The sequence below is a fragment of the Zeugodacus cucurbitae genome, chromosome 6 (genome assembly GCF_028554725.1).
Source record: "Zeugodacus cucurbitae isolate PBARC_wt_2022May chromosome 6, idZeuCucr1.2, whole genome shotgun sequence".
NCBI classification, from domain to species: Eukaryota; Metazoa; Arthropoda; class Insecta; order Diptera; family Tephritidae; genus Zeugodacus; species Zeugodacus cucurbitae.
The window spans coordinates 14,362,955-14,381,863 of record NC_071671.1 but is presented as its reverse complement, the minus strand read 5'-3'; the positions used below and the strand labels follow the sequence as shown (position 1 = coordinate 14,381,863).

The window sequence follows — 18,909 nt, the reverse complement described above, 5'->3', positions numbered from 1 at the left end:
GCTGTAATACAAGATTGAACTATCTTAATGTGGTCTATCCCATCTTGTGAACTGACTAGTGATCTCTGAAGATTTCACATATAATTTTATACAAAAAAAGCACAAACAGAGACAGCAGGGAAGTATCAAATCAAGTACAAATATATCGAAGAACTCAATTTAGAAAAGAGTGAACCATTAATCATATTCAAGTGTTTGTGTGGATATTTAAAATACTTTCCATGTGTTTTTTGAGCCCAGGAAACATTTTTATGGTAGTTGTTATTCCAAATATTTTTCTCTTCACAAGAATTTTTAAATTTACAAAAATTTCATAACTTCCGCTGCCAAATAGAACATGCACTCAACACTTATAACTTGAAATAATAAACTTAAAGTTTCGTTCAGGGGCATGGAGAGCAGAGAAGTAGCTCTAAAATTGAATTTATACTTTTTAATGATTGATGACCAAACAAACTCAGTAGCGAATATGAAATGGGATAAACTGCAGGATAAATGCGAGTGTATTGGTGTGTTAGAGACTGTATGTTTGCTTGAGCAATTGATTGGATTATACACCGCAAAAGTGTATGTGAGTGCGTGCGAGCTTTCAGGAAGGATGCTGACCCTTTTGCGCTAGTGTGGTGTGGGAATTTTTTTCTGCTTTCTTTGTGAGCTCAACTTAGTTTGTGGGTGCCTGGGTTGGCGGTTATGATTACGGTTTGGTGAATACGTTGTTTGCTTGACTGCTTGCCGCTGGACAATGACAATAGTGGTGTTGGTCAATGGCTTTGATGTTTTGTGGTTAAACGCAAACATATACATTTTCTCGACCTTTCTCCCTGATGAGTAATTGCATTTGCTATTTTATGCTTATTTACTTTATTTCTAAGTGAGTTCTATTTTTTTTTGACGTTCCGTTTCCTTCCGCCATCTGCTTGCTAAATAAACCGCTGCTCGATCGCATCGCTCGCAATAGCACCACTGTGGTTTGTCCGGTCATCGATTTCATTGATCATACAACATTGAATTTACAATTTAATTGGCATGCAGTGCCGGAACGTAAACGCAAGCGACACAAGGTGAGTGCAAAGATTACATGCATTTATATATCGGTATAGAATAATCGAGGAAAAAATGCTAAGTGAGATAAAAAAAAATAAAAAATGGTAAATGAATTATGAATTGCTAACTGGCGCATGAAAATGCTCCGTACATATTTATGGAAAGATTTTATGAAACATAGTAATTTTCAAAGTTTACAAGCATGTTAATATTTACTTAAGCTGATGATTATATCAGCTTGATTTATTCGAAACTATTAACATCAAATTGATTAAAGTGTTATATTAAAATGATATAGGATTCTTAATAGTTAGGTTGGGTTTAAAAAATATGATCAGAGTCCTCTAGTTTCTCTTGTTCATATAAAAATCCTATTACCCTTTCTGGCTACCTAATAAGTAACGAATATCAACATGAGCAGCAATAATTTACTTACATTTAACGTTGTCGCTTATTCCACAGAAAGAAAAGAGGGTTCCTTGTTTTTCAATCGTCAATGGCAAAGTCGTTGCGATTTACACAATAATATAATTTTAATTAAAAAAAGTGGGGAAAGGAAAGCTAAGTTCGGGTGCATCCGAACATTTTATACTCTCGCAAATTATTGCTATGTTTTTATTAAGATCACACACGATTTGTTCCATATATTCGGCATAAGGTCCAATAGAATAACGGTAATCATCATATATAGGGTATGAGGGCTGAGGTAATTAATGGACCGATTTCACTCATTTTCACCACCAAGGTACACTATATCCAAGACTACGCGCTCTAATTTTGCTAAGATATCTCACATATTAACCAGTATATGCGGAATAAAGCCCACCGTATTTTTGAAAAACCCATAATTAGGTATATGGGAGCTAGGAGAAGTTATGATCCGATTTTACTAATTTTTGGAACAGAGACACACTATTAGAAGAAAAAATTTCCTCCATATTCGGTTAAAAATTAGTGAGTTAACGCACTTTTAGTAATTTTCAACCTAACCTTTGTATGGGAGGTGGGCGTGGCTTTAATTCCATTATATCAATTTTTATGAAATTACTGCGGAAAGTTTGGTTGAGACAGCTTTATTGGTTTGCGAGATACTCACATAAAACTTTATATCCACATTTCATAAAACATTACATCCAGATATGCCCCTTCTGGGTGCGATCCTTTATACCAACTTTTACTTTTCTAGCTTTATTATGGCTTAGTTATGACACTTTGTAAGTTTTCGGTTTTCGCAATTTTGTGGGCGTGGCAATGGTCCGATTTCGCCCAAGTTTCGTCAAGATATCTTAATTTTTATTCAAAAACAACCGTTATGTGAACAAAACTATAATACTCTCTAAGCAACTTATGTTGCGAGAGTTTAAAAATATGTAGCTATAACTTCGAGAATACATATAAAGATTTCTATAAATATACACATATACACACATTGATAAAGCAACTCCCATTGAATAATACCGTTAATGTGGAAACACTTCAAAAACGGCCTTTATAAAGAAGTTATGGGTATTTGTAATACTTGTTTATATTTTTTTTCATAAACACTATACCAAACAATTTCGTAACATAACTTTCGTTGAAATATTACTTGATTTGTACTTACTGTAAGTGTGAATAAGTTAAAAGGAGCCATGCAAACATACAATTGTAAATATACTCCGCGCAAATATATGTCACGCTTGCATCTATAAATCTCGAAGCTCATATTTTATTTAAACCACACTCTTTCGTATAACCTACATATGTACATCTGGCGACCATTTCGCACGTCAAAGACATAGTACAATTTGCACCGGAATGCTCAACTAAACTCTCGAGTCATTTCAAAAAATACGTATGTAGTTTTGTCATTTTTCGTTCCTTAAATAATATCTATTGAACTTGTAATTCTCAACAGGTTTTAAAATTTCAAAAAATTAAACTTTCACCGTACAAAATTAAAAAATGTGTTCCAAAATTCACAATAGTGTGTTTGAGACAATATAGAAACAGGATACTGCAATTCTATCTAATATTTCTATTTGAGTTATAGATATTTTCCTCACCTTTTCCCAATTAACAGATCTAATAACAACTTGTATATCCTTTTCCTACTGGGTTACTAAGTAAGTCTACGCTCCCACTTCACCGATGTACCATTACTTCAAAATGCAATGTGTGTTAGCACTGAAGATTTTATTGGAAAACTTTTGGTGGCCACCGACGCAAATGTGTGTTTTTGTATTTGTGTTTGGCATACATACATACCGGCTATGCAGTAGGTTGTGCAACAAACAAAGTTCGTCAATTTAGTCGCCTTAGGTGTTGTTCCGCCTATCTAGTGATGGGACAAGGGTAAATACCCAAAAGGTAAATTGGGTATTTAAATGTAAATACCAAGGTATTTAACCAAAATGTGGGTATAAATCAGAGCAAAGAAAAATTTAAATAAATTAAAGGAATTTAATTTTTTATTATGAATTATTATTATATTTTTTAATATCAAATTAAATATTTTTTAAATTTAATCGTATTTGCTGTCGCTGTCCGTATCCGATAAAAATTCATATCGAGTAGAGTGCACGGTCGCGGCTGAAGTTGAAGGTATATCGTCTTGTGTACATTCTAGTGAAGAATTCATGGAATTTTCAAATTGAGTGGGGTGGGTCAAGTTACTGGAGAAATTTCATCCAAACAGCTCCAGACAAAAGTTTTTGCCCAGAAATCATTCCTGGCCTTGTAGTTGGCAAAATCTGCCATTACATTTATGTTTAGCGCCTGTGACATTGTGTGAATGAACTCCAATGCATCTACCTCCTCAGACGGATCAAGATCACTTCTTTGTGCCTTAGGATCTAGCAAATTCGCAGCTAAATGTATCGGTTTTACGGTTTTTTTAAATCGTGTGTTGAATATGGTTGATAGCTCAGTTTTTTCGTCATCATTCGGTATCATAGTTGAAGCAAACTCTAATTCAAACTTGCTTTTAATTTCATTAAACGCGAAATATACCATGTGTATATTAAATTCATTTGATTCTAGCTTACAAATCCATTTTGTAATTCAACCAAATATGTTTGAGCTTAAATTTAATTGCTCTCAATATTTTACAATACTTACCCGAAATTAGATAAATACACGGGTATGAAATGGGTTTAATGGGTAAATAACCAGATCTAAACCCATCTCTACGCCTACCGCTTCGTCATATTGGTTTAAGCAGAATTGTAAGTGTGTATATGTAGGGAAAGTATCATCGGGCTGTAGGTATGGTGTGTGAGTTGTGGTTGTATAAGTACAGCTGCTGGCGATTAGTGTGTTTCCGTAGAGTCGTGTAAATTGGATTATGCAGAGTAAAAAAATAAATAAAAATGAAAAATATAACAAAATTAAACTTAAATACATAGAAATGTTAAGTAAAATTATTTAGAAGAAATAAAAATATAACATATGAAAATATTTAAGATAAACAAAATAATTACATAAAAAACATTGCGAGTTCAAAAATTTAAACAAATTACGAATTAAAAAACATTATATGGCTTAAAAGATTAAAAATAATCAAAGAAAAATTAAAAATAAAATCTCATTAAGTAAAATAATACTAAAAATCACTTAAAAAGGTTCTTAAAACTAAAATATAAAATTCTCAGATACTATCATAATTTTAACAAATTAAGGACAAGTCAAATAGTTCGAAAAATCAAAAAATAATGCTACCAAACTGTTCATTGATCGGTGACTTGTTTAATATAACTTAACACCACATATCTAACTTATTAAGGTATAAAACCAAACCAAGTATAAACCAAACCATAATAAGTTACTTTGTTAAGAAACCCCAAATACTCGTCAAATCATCTATATTAATTATATGAGTAGCTTAATATTAAGATTCTCAATTATTTTCTCTTATATTTGAACGTGATTGTGTTGCATCTGTATATTGTTATTACATTGAGAATATGAAGTGCATATTGATAAAGGTTGTTAAAATAAACTACCTAGCTACTTCATCTAGTTGCAAATTTTAAACAATTACCGACAAACTTTACATTACTCAAAATGTACTTCGAGAAATTGCTATTATGTTGAGTAAGTCCTACTCCAAATACAACTTTCATTCATACACATACATAAAATTTAAGTTATTACAGTTACTTTTCAACAAAGTACCAGATGTGTTGAAAATTACTACCGCATGCTTTGAAATAATATTTCTGATATAGCAACAGTCGCCAACAGCAAAGGCGTTCGTTCGTTTACAATGCATAAATATGCACATATATTTCAAAAATACATTTGGCAACACCGTATTGTTAATATGGCTGCTAGTGATATTTACTTGAAGCATACAGCTAGGCTGCATTGTTAAATATATGTATATTCACATTTAAATTTGCATATTTGTTGGTATTTATGCTTTCAAAAGCAATTGAGTCTTTCCTGCTAGAGTTTTCCTTGCACTAATGCGCCGCTACACTTCTTCTAAATGGCTTGCATTCATCTGCACCTCTGTATATTTATGTATATACGTTGGTCTAGTCGACATTACTGCCACAGTGCATAATGTTTATGGGATTGCATAAATGCCAACATGTGGGCCGACCTTACAAGCTAATAAATGCAGCAGTGGGCTGAGAACTTTGCAGCAGAATTCTTATGCAAGAAGAAAATTGCACTAAAGTCTAGGGAACTGCACACACAATGGCTCATTTGTTACTTGTCGAAATTAAACGAAAACCGAAACAGTTGTGAAAATACTTAAGGGAAAACAATAGGAGCTGGTATTTTGTTATTTATTTTTATAAAAAAATTATATTCACCTTTTCATTTATGTGCTGCTGTTGAAAAATATTAATTTTCACTTAACACTGATTTTCATTTTTGTTTAAATAAATGAAAGCTGAAAAAAGCTTTTTCTTTAATATTTTGCATATGACATACGGCTTCTTTGATATAATAATGAACTTAAATTTTAATGTTAAGTTGCTATCGTTTCAATACAAAATGAAAACATTCCACAATTTGTGTGAAAGCTTCGCAAAGACATATATTTAATATATTGGAATTGACTGATGAGGATAAAATATGAATTTTCTCATTTGAAACCCTGTAAAAGATTCTGCTTTCTCCTTCCATGCTTTCCTTGCTGAATATAAATATTTTTCATTTCTCATTCACTGCACCCGAAAAAGATTTTGTTCTCCACCATTGTGCTCAGAGCAAATTAATTAACATCACTCATACGCCCGCGTGGCCTCAAACAATGCGTGATATTTTCTCTGCTTCCACTTCTCCCAAACACTTAATTAATGTACAAATGCTTTTGTTGCTGCAATTTTGCTGCCTGTGCCAAGTAGCATTGAGTAATTTATTGCTGTTTGTTGAATTTGTGCAAAAAAATTATAATTTATAATTTGTTTGCTGCTTTCTTTGATAACAATCCTTTGGCTTCACTCTCTCTCTCATCATCTTTGTATACATTACTCCTATTTGCTCCTATATAAATCAAGTGAAATGTTTTTGGTGCTCATTTACCGCATAATTGGCATAATTTTGCAGTAAAGCAACCGTCAAAAAGCGAAAAAAAAAAGAAATATGAAATGAAAAAGAATTAAGGCACATTTTAGCACATTTAGTATATAAGTATACTGTTATATATATCGTCGCTTCTCTTTAGCTAATAATTCATTTGCTGTATGTTTATATATATATATATAAAGCTTGGTAATAGAAAATGGTAGCAATAGCTTATTCAGGCTATCTAATGTGGAATGTGAAATTTGCGCAAATATTTCACCTGGGAATAAACATGTCCTTTTGAGAAATTCCACTCACCGTAACGGCTTGTAATTTGGTACGTGTAAGAGACGCCAGCCTCTTGCTTGCTCGCTTGATATTATAATTAAAATCTCTTGAATTTTTCAAACTGAAAGCAAGTGGGTGTGAGCAAGTAAGAAATTTGTTTGAATGTAACACTTAATAAAAGTAAAATTAAATTATTTAATAATATTATTATAATATTTGCTTTCACATGTAATGGCCCTTTTACACAGGAGCTAATTGATCAATTAACCGGCCTCTGCTCGATTAAAACGCTTATTAAGATAGATTTACCATTCAAAGTAAAAATGTACTAGACATTAATTTTTATTTGAATTTTAATTGACTTGAAAATTAAATGAAACTCTGCGACAAATACCGTATTTGCAATTATATATACAAAGACGTTCTTTGTCTGCGATTGGTTGAATTTTTTGATTAAAACAGCTATGATAGATGTCGCTGCTGAAAAAAAACAATCAGCTGATGAAACTTAGCAACTTCTTATGAAAAGCAAAAACAAAAATGTATAACAGCTGATCGGTTATCGATTAGTCGGCAGTGTAAAAGGCAAAAAAGGGTTTCTCAATAAAAATTTTTATTGTGCAATTATTTTGACTGTGTAAAAACGCTCCACGGAGAGTGCAAAAACTGTAGAGTTCAATCTAACAATCTACATGAGAGATTTACATAAAGTGAACAGTTTTTTTTTAATAAAAATTGTCTACTGATAATTGTGGCTTTATTTCTATAATAATTCTGTAAGTTTTTGAGAGCTTTTATATTCATATTTTGAAAGAAATTTTTAAATATCTTAGGAGCTATCATTTAAATTGATAAAAATAGAACCTTTTCATATTTCTATTCAGAAAGCCTTCAAATTTGAAAGCTCTTTAAAACTGTTTCAATTCGCCAATTGGAGTTAATATTTTGAATCACTCCCTAGACATTATATATATTATAAAAACTATTTGTTTCTTAATTACTTATAATAACTCGAATCCCAGCGGTTTAATCTATATCATTCATAATCTCCACTGTATCAATTAGCTAGGCATACTCTACCCATTCACAATTGAACACCGCCTAATAGTATGTATATCATTTACAAATGCAGCCTTCCTTAAAAGAGAAAGTTCAACCCCACTAAAAGTAAAATAAATTTATACACAAAATAGGTGAGCCGATAACACCATCATCAGCGGACCGTTTAATCATAATAAATTTTCACTACAAAGGTGGTCTGAATAATAACCCCTAAAAAATGCCGGAAATAGGTTCGTGTATCCGCATCCTCTTTGCAATAAGATTATGCGACCGCACACTCTGCTGATATTATAATAATAATAGCCAAAACGTGCAGATTCTGGGATGCTGTGGGTCTTATCTCGCAGCTCATAAAAATGGCGATCGGAACAATAAAAATACATAAATAAATTCAGCTCTGCACATATATCCTTCAAAGGATGTACATATACCTGCGATGTGCGCTTATAAAATTATTTATTTATACAACACTTTGTTGTTGTTTGTTTCACCTTTTAGTGCAGGTGATAAATTTAACCCTGACATGGGGTGCATCTGGTCTGCTGCCCCGCACGCTCGGCAGACCGAACGAGTTTATGCTTCAGCGCATTCAGATTTGTGGGTGTGTTTGTGTGCGGCGCCCAGCTGAGTGGCGGAATTTTCGTTTTGCTGCTCTTTAGTCACTCTGCACTTTGTGGAGTGCATGCTCTTTAGAGCTTGCCTTGCCATAGCATACCGCCACATTTACGCTTGCCAGCACATAGCACTTACCTAATGCGCATTTCTCACATTTTCACTAGTTATTTGGCAAACGCAAATTTTTGCTTTTGTTCGAAGCGCTTGCAACCATTCCATTAAAACTACTTATTTGATTTTATTTTGCGTCAGTATGTGTACTTTTTATTTATTTACTAGTGACGAATATGAATGTGTGTGTATTATTAATTAATTATTAAGGAGTTGCAAAGGCTTAATGAGAGAGCACTTTTTCTATATATAGTAGTTAAGGAAACTGAAGTTTTTCAATGAATTGGGACAATCATCGGCAACTTATTACCAATATGTTCTTTTATTTAATTTGCGGAAATATTTCCGATTTTCAACCTTTTCGCTCTTATATATACCTATTGAAACACTCATCACTTCTTTTATTGTATCTTTTTGCTTTCGTCCTTAGACAACACTTGAACCTAATGTGCGAAAGGTATCACAACGAAGCTTAATTTAGCTCTGATACACCTGATTACAATATGGAGAAAATGACGATCATTTCCATTGATTTGGTGTGGCCGGACGCCTGTTCATCGAATTGAGAAATATTCTATATGATGATACCAAGCCGATTTTTCGCGCTCCTGACGAGAAGGATGAGATGCAGCTTTATATCGAAATCGGTTTTTTGGATAGCAAGCTTGAAGGTATGTATTGAATATATAATTTTTCAGGATTGACTAGAACTTGAGGATGCGGATTCCGGTGACTTTGATCCCTACTCTGTCTCTGGCAAAGAATACACATTTTGTACTATTCTACTACAGGAATCGCTGCATAAAATGCAGTTATCTTCGGTGAATTTAAGTATCAAAATTATTAATTTTTATTATTATATTATGATTATCATTTACTAATATGCAATCGATTATGAATAATATAAATATAAAATTTAAATAAAGAACTAAACGATCTTAAAAAACAACTAAACCAATCTTTAATTAACAAAATTGAGATGGAAATGGTAAGACAATTGCATAACTCACATAAAATTGTCAATTTAGTGAAAACTGTAAAACATAACGGCACTTTCTCTGAATGAACGGCTCACGCAATAAAAACGCACTACTAACAACAAGCAATTATACGACAACAAATATTATACATTTTTGAACTCACAGTAATAACCGAGTGCCGCAGCATTCCGCCATAAATATAACAAAATATATATATATATATATAATATTGAACTTTTCTAGTGATCTAATAGCTATATATGGCCGTTACAAAGAAAGCAGCACTTCTAAGATTTACAAAAAGCGTTCTTTCTAGTTATTGTTTTTGTCGTGTCAACACGCCCTTTGTTCTATTTTCTGTTCCCACTACTCTCAAATATAGCTAAACAGCAGTCGATCTAGCTGTCGCCTTGACGCTCATTTGGGGCAACATTGTTCTCTGCGTTGCAGTCATTGTTGCCGCAAGGATGCTGCGATAGTCATGATGAGCATGCAAACAAGATCAACTACTTAACCGGTTACAGTAAGGAAATGGCGATAAAAGCATTAAATTGTTGCTGTTGGCAATGCTTTTCTCTAGCAAAATTCCGCCCACATTTTGATTGTCTTTCCCATCGCGACCGCCTTAACGCCATCACTGTTTTAATGAATGCCAACAGCTCCAACACGCACCGCGCACTGTTTTGCTTTTACATTTTCCCATTCCCCTTTCCCTCTCTTGCTCTGATTCTTTGTTCAGTGGATTGTAACATTTTTTATTTATTCCTTATTCCTTGCGGCTTAAAATAATATCTACTTTGTAATTTTGTCAATTCATTTTACGTGCGTGCGGAGAGTGGAGAACGGTGCGAATATTTGGAAAACGTCATTTGGTGAAATGTCTTTGTTGATTTTTCAAAAATCACTTGATGGCAGTTTGTTTGTTATCATTTTCCAGCGTCGCAGGGTGTTTCAACCAAAATTTGTATACTCGTATAATTCTACTTATTTACAGTTGAGTTTACGGTAAATTGTTTTTGTTTGAAGGTGAAGGGCTAGTTGAGAATTCTTAAACGAGTTGGCAAGCTGAAAGTTTTCGAAATTTCCTATAAAATTAATCTGTTTCAATGAATTTAATGCTTGATTTCATTGTTTGTGCTTAAGTTGTGCCCAAATAAAATCTTATCTAAACATGGCAATATACTGAGTAGACGTTTTGCGTTTCACAGTCGTTGCTTAGTTTCTATACAATTTTATTATGAAATATGGTAACATAATAGAAAAAATATGTTTGACAAATTAAAATTTTAATTCATGAAAAATACATTTGCGTTGAATAAAGATTAACAGCCCTATTCTGTGCACTTTACAAATTCAACAAATTTCTAATTTGTAAAAATTTGAAATTTATCAAGCATTTCGTATTCTGTGTCTAAAATAAAAAGCTTTTTTCTTTATAAGTTGTTAAGAAGTAAAATGCTCTTGACAAATAAAATATCTAGTTGTGGATGGGTGTGAAAGTGAATTTGTTGCAATGGAGATATTTTACTTTTGTCGTTATTTCTATACAAAGAGGAAACATATGAACATGTTGATGGCTCGCGGTATTGAGCCGTTTTTATATTACGAAGTTTATTTTTCCCTTTTTTATATAAAATATTAAGATAATGAGGGTAACTTTGAGGACATTGTTTTCTCTGTATTACATACGATTACAGCTTCAGCTTTTTGCCAATAATGAACAAAGATTTCGTAGTCCCCAAAAAACTTTTCTAAAGCTAAACATAACTACCAACTAAATCAAAATTGCTTTCCAAATATTTTTAAATATATTATAAAGGACATATGTACATATGTAGATGTATTATATTATATAGTATTCTATGGCTTTGCGGGGGACCAAAAGATTAGGGGGGATCTGGGAATGGGGTTGTAAAACCAAATCAAAAACTTTGCATCAGGTCCGGGACGCTTCACTCGATATCTCATTAGAATCGGATAGATAGGCTGATAACCGGTCAATCGTAAACCAAACTTATTAATGAAGCTACAATGAAGAAGGCTCGGTTAAAACAAACACTCATACAAATAACGACTTTATGCATGAAAAATAGGGCCAGATTCGGAGCATGGAATATTTGCGCACTCTCAGAAACTTCACGTCTAGACCAAGAGCAAATTTATTCTGAAAATGAAGTTAAATTACTAACTATTTTGCAACAAAAATTGAAATGTATGTGAAAACGTACTTTATAGAATAATTCAAATAAATTTTTCAATTCATTTCAATATAATTGGACAGAAATCAGCTGTTTCTGTTTACATTATTTTCTTTCCCACACGTGCGGGGAAAAGCTATGCGTACTCAAGCTTTTTATTTTATCAAAATTGTCACAGAATACCAAAAAATTTTTTACTTGATAAAAATTTGAAAAAAATTTCAATGTTTTTGTTATTTTGTCAAGTGCACAGAATAGGGCTGTAAATAGAATATTGAAAATGAAGATTACCAATAAAAGGACCCCGAATTTGACCTTTTACAACTCGTTGAAAATCATAAAGCCGCAATCGAATTCAAGGGATTCCATATTTTCTTTTTCCAGCAAGTCAAAACAAAAATCAGCTGTTACTTAAGCACTGTTTAAGTCTCTATGTAAAACATTATTTTCCAGTCATATCTTGAACACAGCCTAAGTACGAACTTTTTCTTCTTTCTTGTTAACTTCATCCTTTAAATGAGATCTACAAGCCTTTGCCATCACACATGTTAGGGTCAGTTTCGGTTAGTTTGCAAAACGTTACGTTTGTCATGTGAACACGTAGTCTTCCTACTTCCTTCCCATAAGACATTCCCAGTCAATTTTCCGCATTACATTCGATAAGTTGCGAATATATTCAAGGGAGTTTAAATAAGATATCAAAATTTAGGGTATGCTTTGCGGAAGATTGGTGAGCAGAAGCCAAAATTAACGTTTCACAATATTATTTCATAAAATATTTCCGCCTTTGCAATCAATGCAATTTGTTCACTTGACCTGTGTGCACACCTCTTGCAAAATGTCCCAAATCAATCCCAGGAAGCAAAAGTATGCGCAGTAATACGAAATTTCAACAAATGTCAACTTGAGCGTGGATGTGTTTATCTGTGTGCGTTTATGTGGGTTGAATTTAATCAAAAACAAGTAAGGAAGCGCTATGTTCGGGTGTAACCGAACATTTTATACTCTCACAATTTATTGATGTAATTTTATATAGATAACACAATTCGACCCATATATTGGGTATAAAGTTCAATAGAATAACGAAAATCATCATAAATAGTATATGGGAACTGAGGTAATTCCTAAACCGATTTCACTCGTTTTCACCACCAAGATACAATGTATCGAAGACTATACGCTCACTTAATTTAATATTAATTATAATTAGGTATATGGGATCTGGGGGAAGTTATGACCCGATTTTTACCATTTCAGGTACAGAGAGAAATTGTTATAGGAAAAAAATTCAGAGGGAATGAATTACATTAAAATATCTGAGAGATTTACCTAAGTATATTTTCGGGGAAAAATTACCCTTAGGCACTTTGAAAAGTCATGGTTCGATTTTGACAATTTTTTCACAATTGATGCAACAAATCATATACAGTGTTTGTGCAAAGTTTTCTTTCGATATCTTCATTGGTTCCTAATGTATATATTATAAAGTGAAGGAATAAGATGAAATTAAAAAATGAGTTATATGGGAAGTTGTCGTGGTTGTGAACCAATTTCGTCCATTTCTCACACATGTCATCAGAGTGTTAAGAAAATATTATATACCGAATTTCATTGAAATCTGTCTAGTAGTTCCTGAGATATGGTTTTTGACCCATAAGTGGGCGACGCCACGCCCATTTTCCATTTTGTAAAAAAAATCTCAGTGCAGCTTCCTTCTGCCATTTCTTATGTAAAATTTGGTGTTTCTGACGTTTTTCGTTAGTGAGTTAATGCACTTTTAGTAATTTTCAACCTAACCTTTGTATTGGAGGTGGGCATGGTTATTATCCGATTTCTTTCATTTTTGGACTGTATAAGGAAATGGCTAAAATAACTGACTGCAGAAAGTTTGGTTTATATAACTTTATTGGTTTGCGAGTTATATACAAAAAACCTATTTGGGGGTGGGGTCACGCCCACTTTTCCAAAAAAATTACATCCAAATGTGCCCCTTCCTAATGGGATCCTATGTTCCAAATTTCATATTCATAACTTTATTTATGGCTTAGTTATGACACTGTATATAGGTTTTCGGTTTCTGCCATTTTGTGGGCGTGGCAGTGGACCGATTTTGCCCATTTTCGAAAGCAACCTCCTCAGGGTGCCAAGGAACATATGTTCCAAGTTTCATTAAGATATCTTAATTTTTTCTCAAGTTATCGCTTGTACGGACAGACGGACAGACGGACGGACAGACATCCGGATTTCAAATCCACTCGTCATCCTGATCAATTATGTATATATAACCCCATATCTAACTCTTATATTGCTTGGTGACACAAACAACCGTTAGGTGAACAAAAGTATTATACTCTGTGCAACAGGTTGCGAGAGTATAAACAGAACACCTTTCACTGCGTGCTAACTTAGAAACGAAATTGAAATCCCAAAAACGAATAAACAAACATTGCAAGGAAGGAAATAATTTTTAACAAAACATAACTTGCGGCATGTCCAGCCGCAAGGCGATAAACACGCGCGTTTCCACATGTTGGCTTGAGGCTTCCTTGGCTTTTCTTGATTAGTGATTTTCCGAAAATTTGTGCTTGGTTTGCCAGCCAAGGAGAAGTGGCTGAGGTGAAAAATTTTGCAGCTAAGAAAAGTGTTAAAGTGATGATGTGGAGTGTGGAGCCTGCGGTAAGGTTAGTGTTAGTTAAAGGACACGACCATAATGCTTCACATGTCGCTTATATGGTGGCAAGTCTGTGGAACTCAACCTTAGTACTGTAATCGCGAAATGCCTAAAATTCTCCTAATCTACTGACTATTATGTAATTGTTTTATTGTTTGTTGTTCCGATTTAAAATTCTACTAAATCATTACTTGAGTAAATACGAAAGTATTTGAATAATTCACAAAGTTACTAAGTGTATTCATGAGCTTGAGGCATTCAAGAGAAACCTTCGTTTAATCTCAACAGCAGATGGCTTTTCCGTTTTGAATTATAATTCAAATTAGTAACAAAATTCACAGAATTTATTTAACTTCATAAGTCTGAAATTGAATTCTGGAAAAGCTTCCTTTACTCATCTACTTACTTGCGGAGGATTTTAAGCACAATAAAAGTGAGTACATAGGAATAAAATTGTGATGAAACAAATCTCGACAATTCCAACAATCGTTTTTGAAATAGATATGGATAGATTACTTTTTGTACAGTTAATAGAAAGAATTTGATTTGTGCTGTATAGAACTTAGACACACTATCCAATTTTGGAATCTACATAAATATAACTCATATTGTCCAAGCATATATGTAATGTATATTTTACAAATATAAATGTCTTCGTCTAAATTATTACCAGTATGCGGTTCATTTAATATGTAAATATCTAACAAACAATTATTTTCCAGTGTAAGTAATAATATGAAAATACATACATATATGTATGTTACAAGAAAACACACAATTCTGTTCGCATCTTTGGTCCGTTGGCATTTGTTTATTACTCGTATCAAGTTGGGAGTTTTGTACTCCAACGCACAAAACGAATGCACTTAAGTAAAAGAGGAGAATGTGGTAATAGTTGAACGGGTGTAAAACAAGAGTTGGAGTGTCAAATTCCTTCCAGTACAAATAACAGTTTTGGACAAGTCGACATCCGCTAAATACAAAGAAATGTGAATTCATGCTGAAATTGCTCAAATGTTTTGCTTAATTACTGCAAATATTCTCATAAAATTTAAATTTCTGAAATTGGAAGTGATTTGAGATATCAAGAGCCCATAGTAAAGTTGGCGAAAGGTGGCTGAGCTTACACCTCTGAAACATGCAATCACAAGCTTCTCAAGTTATACGAAATATGAGTTGAAGAAATGACAGCGCTTCTTCGATGCTCGAATAAATTATGCAGCCGCTTTGAAATCTTTGTCTGTCATCGCGGTTGGGAAGCTTTGGCCGAAGTGGAATGACCGTTCTGTGGTTAGTGTTCTTTTGGTAGAGAAAATAAAACATAAAGGGGAACTGATTAAAATAATTCGTTAATGGTATATACTCATATATTAGTCCCAGAATGAGATGCAAGAGTTCCATTTAAGTACTTTCTGATCACGCTGGAATTACTTCCATAACCTAAAAGAATTATTATTATTTAACACAGCTTTCTATATAGATTACACGTTTCAAATGTGGAGCTCTTTAAGTAAATAGGTCATAAATCTCTCTACTATGTTATTTTATAATTTCAGTGCGATTTTCAGTCCTACGTTAATTATTTCACAGTTTTATTATATATTCCAGTTTCACCAGAGCTTATTTACTATTACACAACACGCGCCACTTAATATGCAAATTCCGTCATTTTCGTACCCATGTTGACACACAAACATACTAATAAAACATTAATGTTCCAACTAACGGTACGAAATCAGCAACAACACATGTGTGAGCAGCCATTTATGTTGTATGACAGTTTTATTTTAAAGTCTCAATTTTATGTTTTAGGTGCCGCAACGAACCACCGGCATCACCTTGATCATTTGGCGGGGGAGCAGAATGTATGTATGTGAATTTGGTCAGCACTTGGTTCAGCGGTGTGAGTGACTGCATTAAAAGGGACTTATGCGCATAAATTACACGAAACCTTATTGTCGGACTGTGGCAAGTCCAGTTTCGCTTACAATGACAGAGGTTAGGTCATATTCGGAGTTGGACGACCTACATAAAATTATTTGTCACATAAATTTTAGAGAACTGCACATACAGGCTTTCCCTCTGATGTGCAATTTTGCATTTTTATTTTCCCCATATTTTAATGTTTCGCTTTTCCTACAACTTTAAGTGCCCATAAAATTGAGGAAACTGTTAATAATGACTGAAATTTGAAGTTGTAAAATGGCGTTTATACAAACACACTCACTCTCGTACAAAAAGACTTGATCAAAATTTGATAGACGCTGGTGGCAATTCCGCTGAAAAGAATGTTCACGCCTCGCTGCTCCAAGTTGTGGCAACAGCTATTGAATGACAGCAGTTACCCGTGGAATTTATGTAACCACATCAATTCATGGCGCAGGAAGACTTGTTACGTTTAATGTTGTTAGGACCTGTCGAAGGACGTTTCATGAGTGAAATGCGCGTCGCGTGTGTAATAAAAATTTCATTACAAATGGAATTTATTTTAGATGACAAAAAAGCTTCAAAACGTAAAAATAAAGTGCGAAAGGTAGGCAAAGGGAAAATCGTAAGATTTGGGAAATCGCTTTTATTTCATTATTATTGATTTTTGAAACAAAATGCCTCTTTTTAATTTTACCAGGAACTGAAAGAAGACGATAATATAGTTTCTCCGACCACCAGATCCACCACCGTCCACCGTCTATTATTATTAAAGTCGTGTTAGGTATGTTAAACAAAAAAAAAAAACAAATTATTTTATCTCATAATTTAAAAAGAGCCTCACGGCAAATAAAAAAATTTTTTTTAGATCCTACCAACTATGATCTTTGACTGATGATGAAGGAATCAATTTAATACTTTAACACTACATTTTTTGGTTTTACGTTTATTCTGTATCTTTCTTCACTTTCGCCATTAAGCTTACTCTGAATATCTCAGGAGTTCTTATAAGAATTTTCAGAAATAAACAGGCACTATTTTAAACTGCATGCCAGGAATGCGGCCACTGTAAAACTGCTTGAACCCATAAATCAGCATGAGGCCTCCTGAAATGGATTTTACCACCACTATACAAAAAATACTCTCTTACTTAAGTGTAGATCCTACTACATGTGAAAAGCTCAGTCGCACTCAAGGCAATACTATAAATATTTTAAATACATACAATTAAATTAAAAAGGCACAAAGGAGCAGCGGTTTAGTATCCACTAGTACGCATGCCACTGTAACGACTAGGTCTTGTCTCTCTTCTATATATTTATGCCTTCATTTTGTAATTGTTGTGTACTCAAGGTACACATTGCGCTGACTGGTGGTGGCCCCACCATCCAGCTAGATGCGAGAGCGGCAGGCGGTCGACCGGCGGCTATTAAGCTGCGTTGGCGGTGAGACAGGCATAAAAAATGGAAGCTACTAGATACATTGTCAGATACAATGGGAGGGGTACAACGAGGTAATTCCAATTCGCGAGCTCTGTAGTGTAGGTAGGGATGGCAACGATTAATCATTTGATTAAATTAATCGATTATTTTCATTTAATTTACGATTTAATTGCATCGAAACACCTTTTCTAATTACTCGACTATTACTCGAGTAATTGCAAAATAATCGCAAACAGCATTTTCAAATTTAATACATTTTATGTTCATCTAAGTTAGCTTACAAGGGTCGAAATTGGTCACATCAGTCATTAATGACTGCAAACGTTGTAAACATAGTTAAATTCTAATATGTCAACGTAGTTTAATATCAAAAAATGAATGTCTGGTAACACTGCATTTACAGTTAAGTCAAACGCATTTTACGTTCATTTGTTTGAAGTGCAATGGCGCCAGTTAAAAGCGAAGTATGGAAATTTTTTAATAAAATAAGCAATAACTACGTTAAATATCAACTCAAATATCAAAAGCGGGTGCAACTGCGACCGAAAACGCAATCGTTTGACAACAAAACGTTTATCGAAATTGCTTTTTCTTCAAACTTTGTTGAACAGACTTCTAAATTTTCTTGACTTCAATGAATATATTTTCCTTTATGCTAAGACAAATGAATTTTTAATACGATATTTTAATTTTATTTCCGTTTTTGTTTTTGTGTATATTCCAACACAATTTGAATGTCTGAAATAAGAATATAGTCTCCTATTTACTGCTACTTTGGACTGAGTAGGCAATTGAACAGTAAAGTCCTCTCTCGACGAACCAAAATCAAGCTCTACAAGTCGCTTATCATTTCCGTCCTGCTTTATGGTGCAGAAGCTTGGACGATGTCAACATCAGATGAGACGACACTAGGAGTTTTCGAGAGGAAAATTTTGCGTAAGATTTATGGTCCTCAGAACATTGGCAACGGCGAATACCGCAGACGATGGAACTATGAGCTGTACGAGTTATACGACGACATTGACATAGTTCAGCGAATAAAACGACAGCGGCTACGCTGGCTAGGTCAT

General features: G+C 33.6%; 1 protein-coding gene across 4 annotated transcripts in view; it reads left to right on the top strand.

Moving 5' to 3' along the window:
• LOC105220130 (putative polypeptide N-acetylgalactosaminyltransferase 9) overlaps window positions 1-18,909 on the top strand; it is a 250,015-nt gene that overhangs the window by 84,610 nt on the left and 146,496 nt on the right. Inside the window, exons 4-5 of one of the 4 annotated variants that reach the window (XR_008472082.1) lie at window positions 959-1,061; window positions 9,053-10,082. The exons of 1 other annotated variant lie outside the window; for it this stretch is intronic. Coding sequence is in view for 1 of the 3 variants with exons in the window: in XM_054235282.1 (XP_054091257.1) it covers window positions 9,053-9,063 (11 nt within the window). In the remaining 2 variants the exon portion in view is untranslated. Of the gene's footprint in view, window positions 1-958; window positions 1,062-9,052; window positions 10,083-18,909 lie in introns of those variants that run through there. 2 more of the 4 variants (XR_008472083.1, XM_054235282.1) reach the window with 2 other exon arrangements.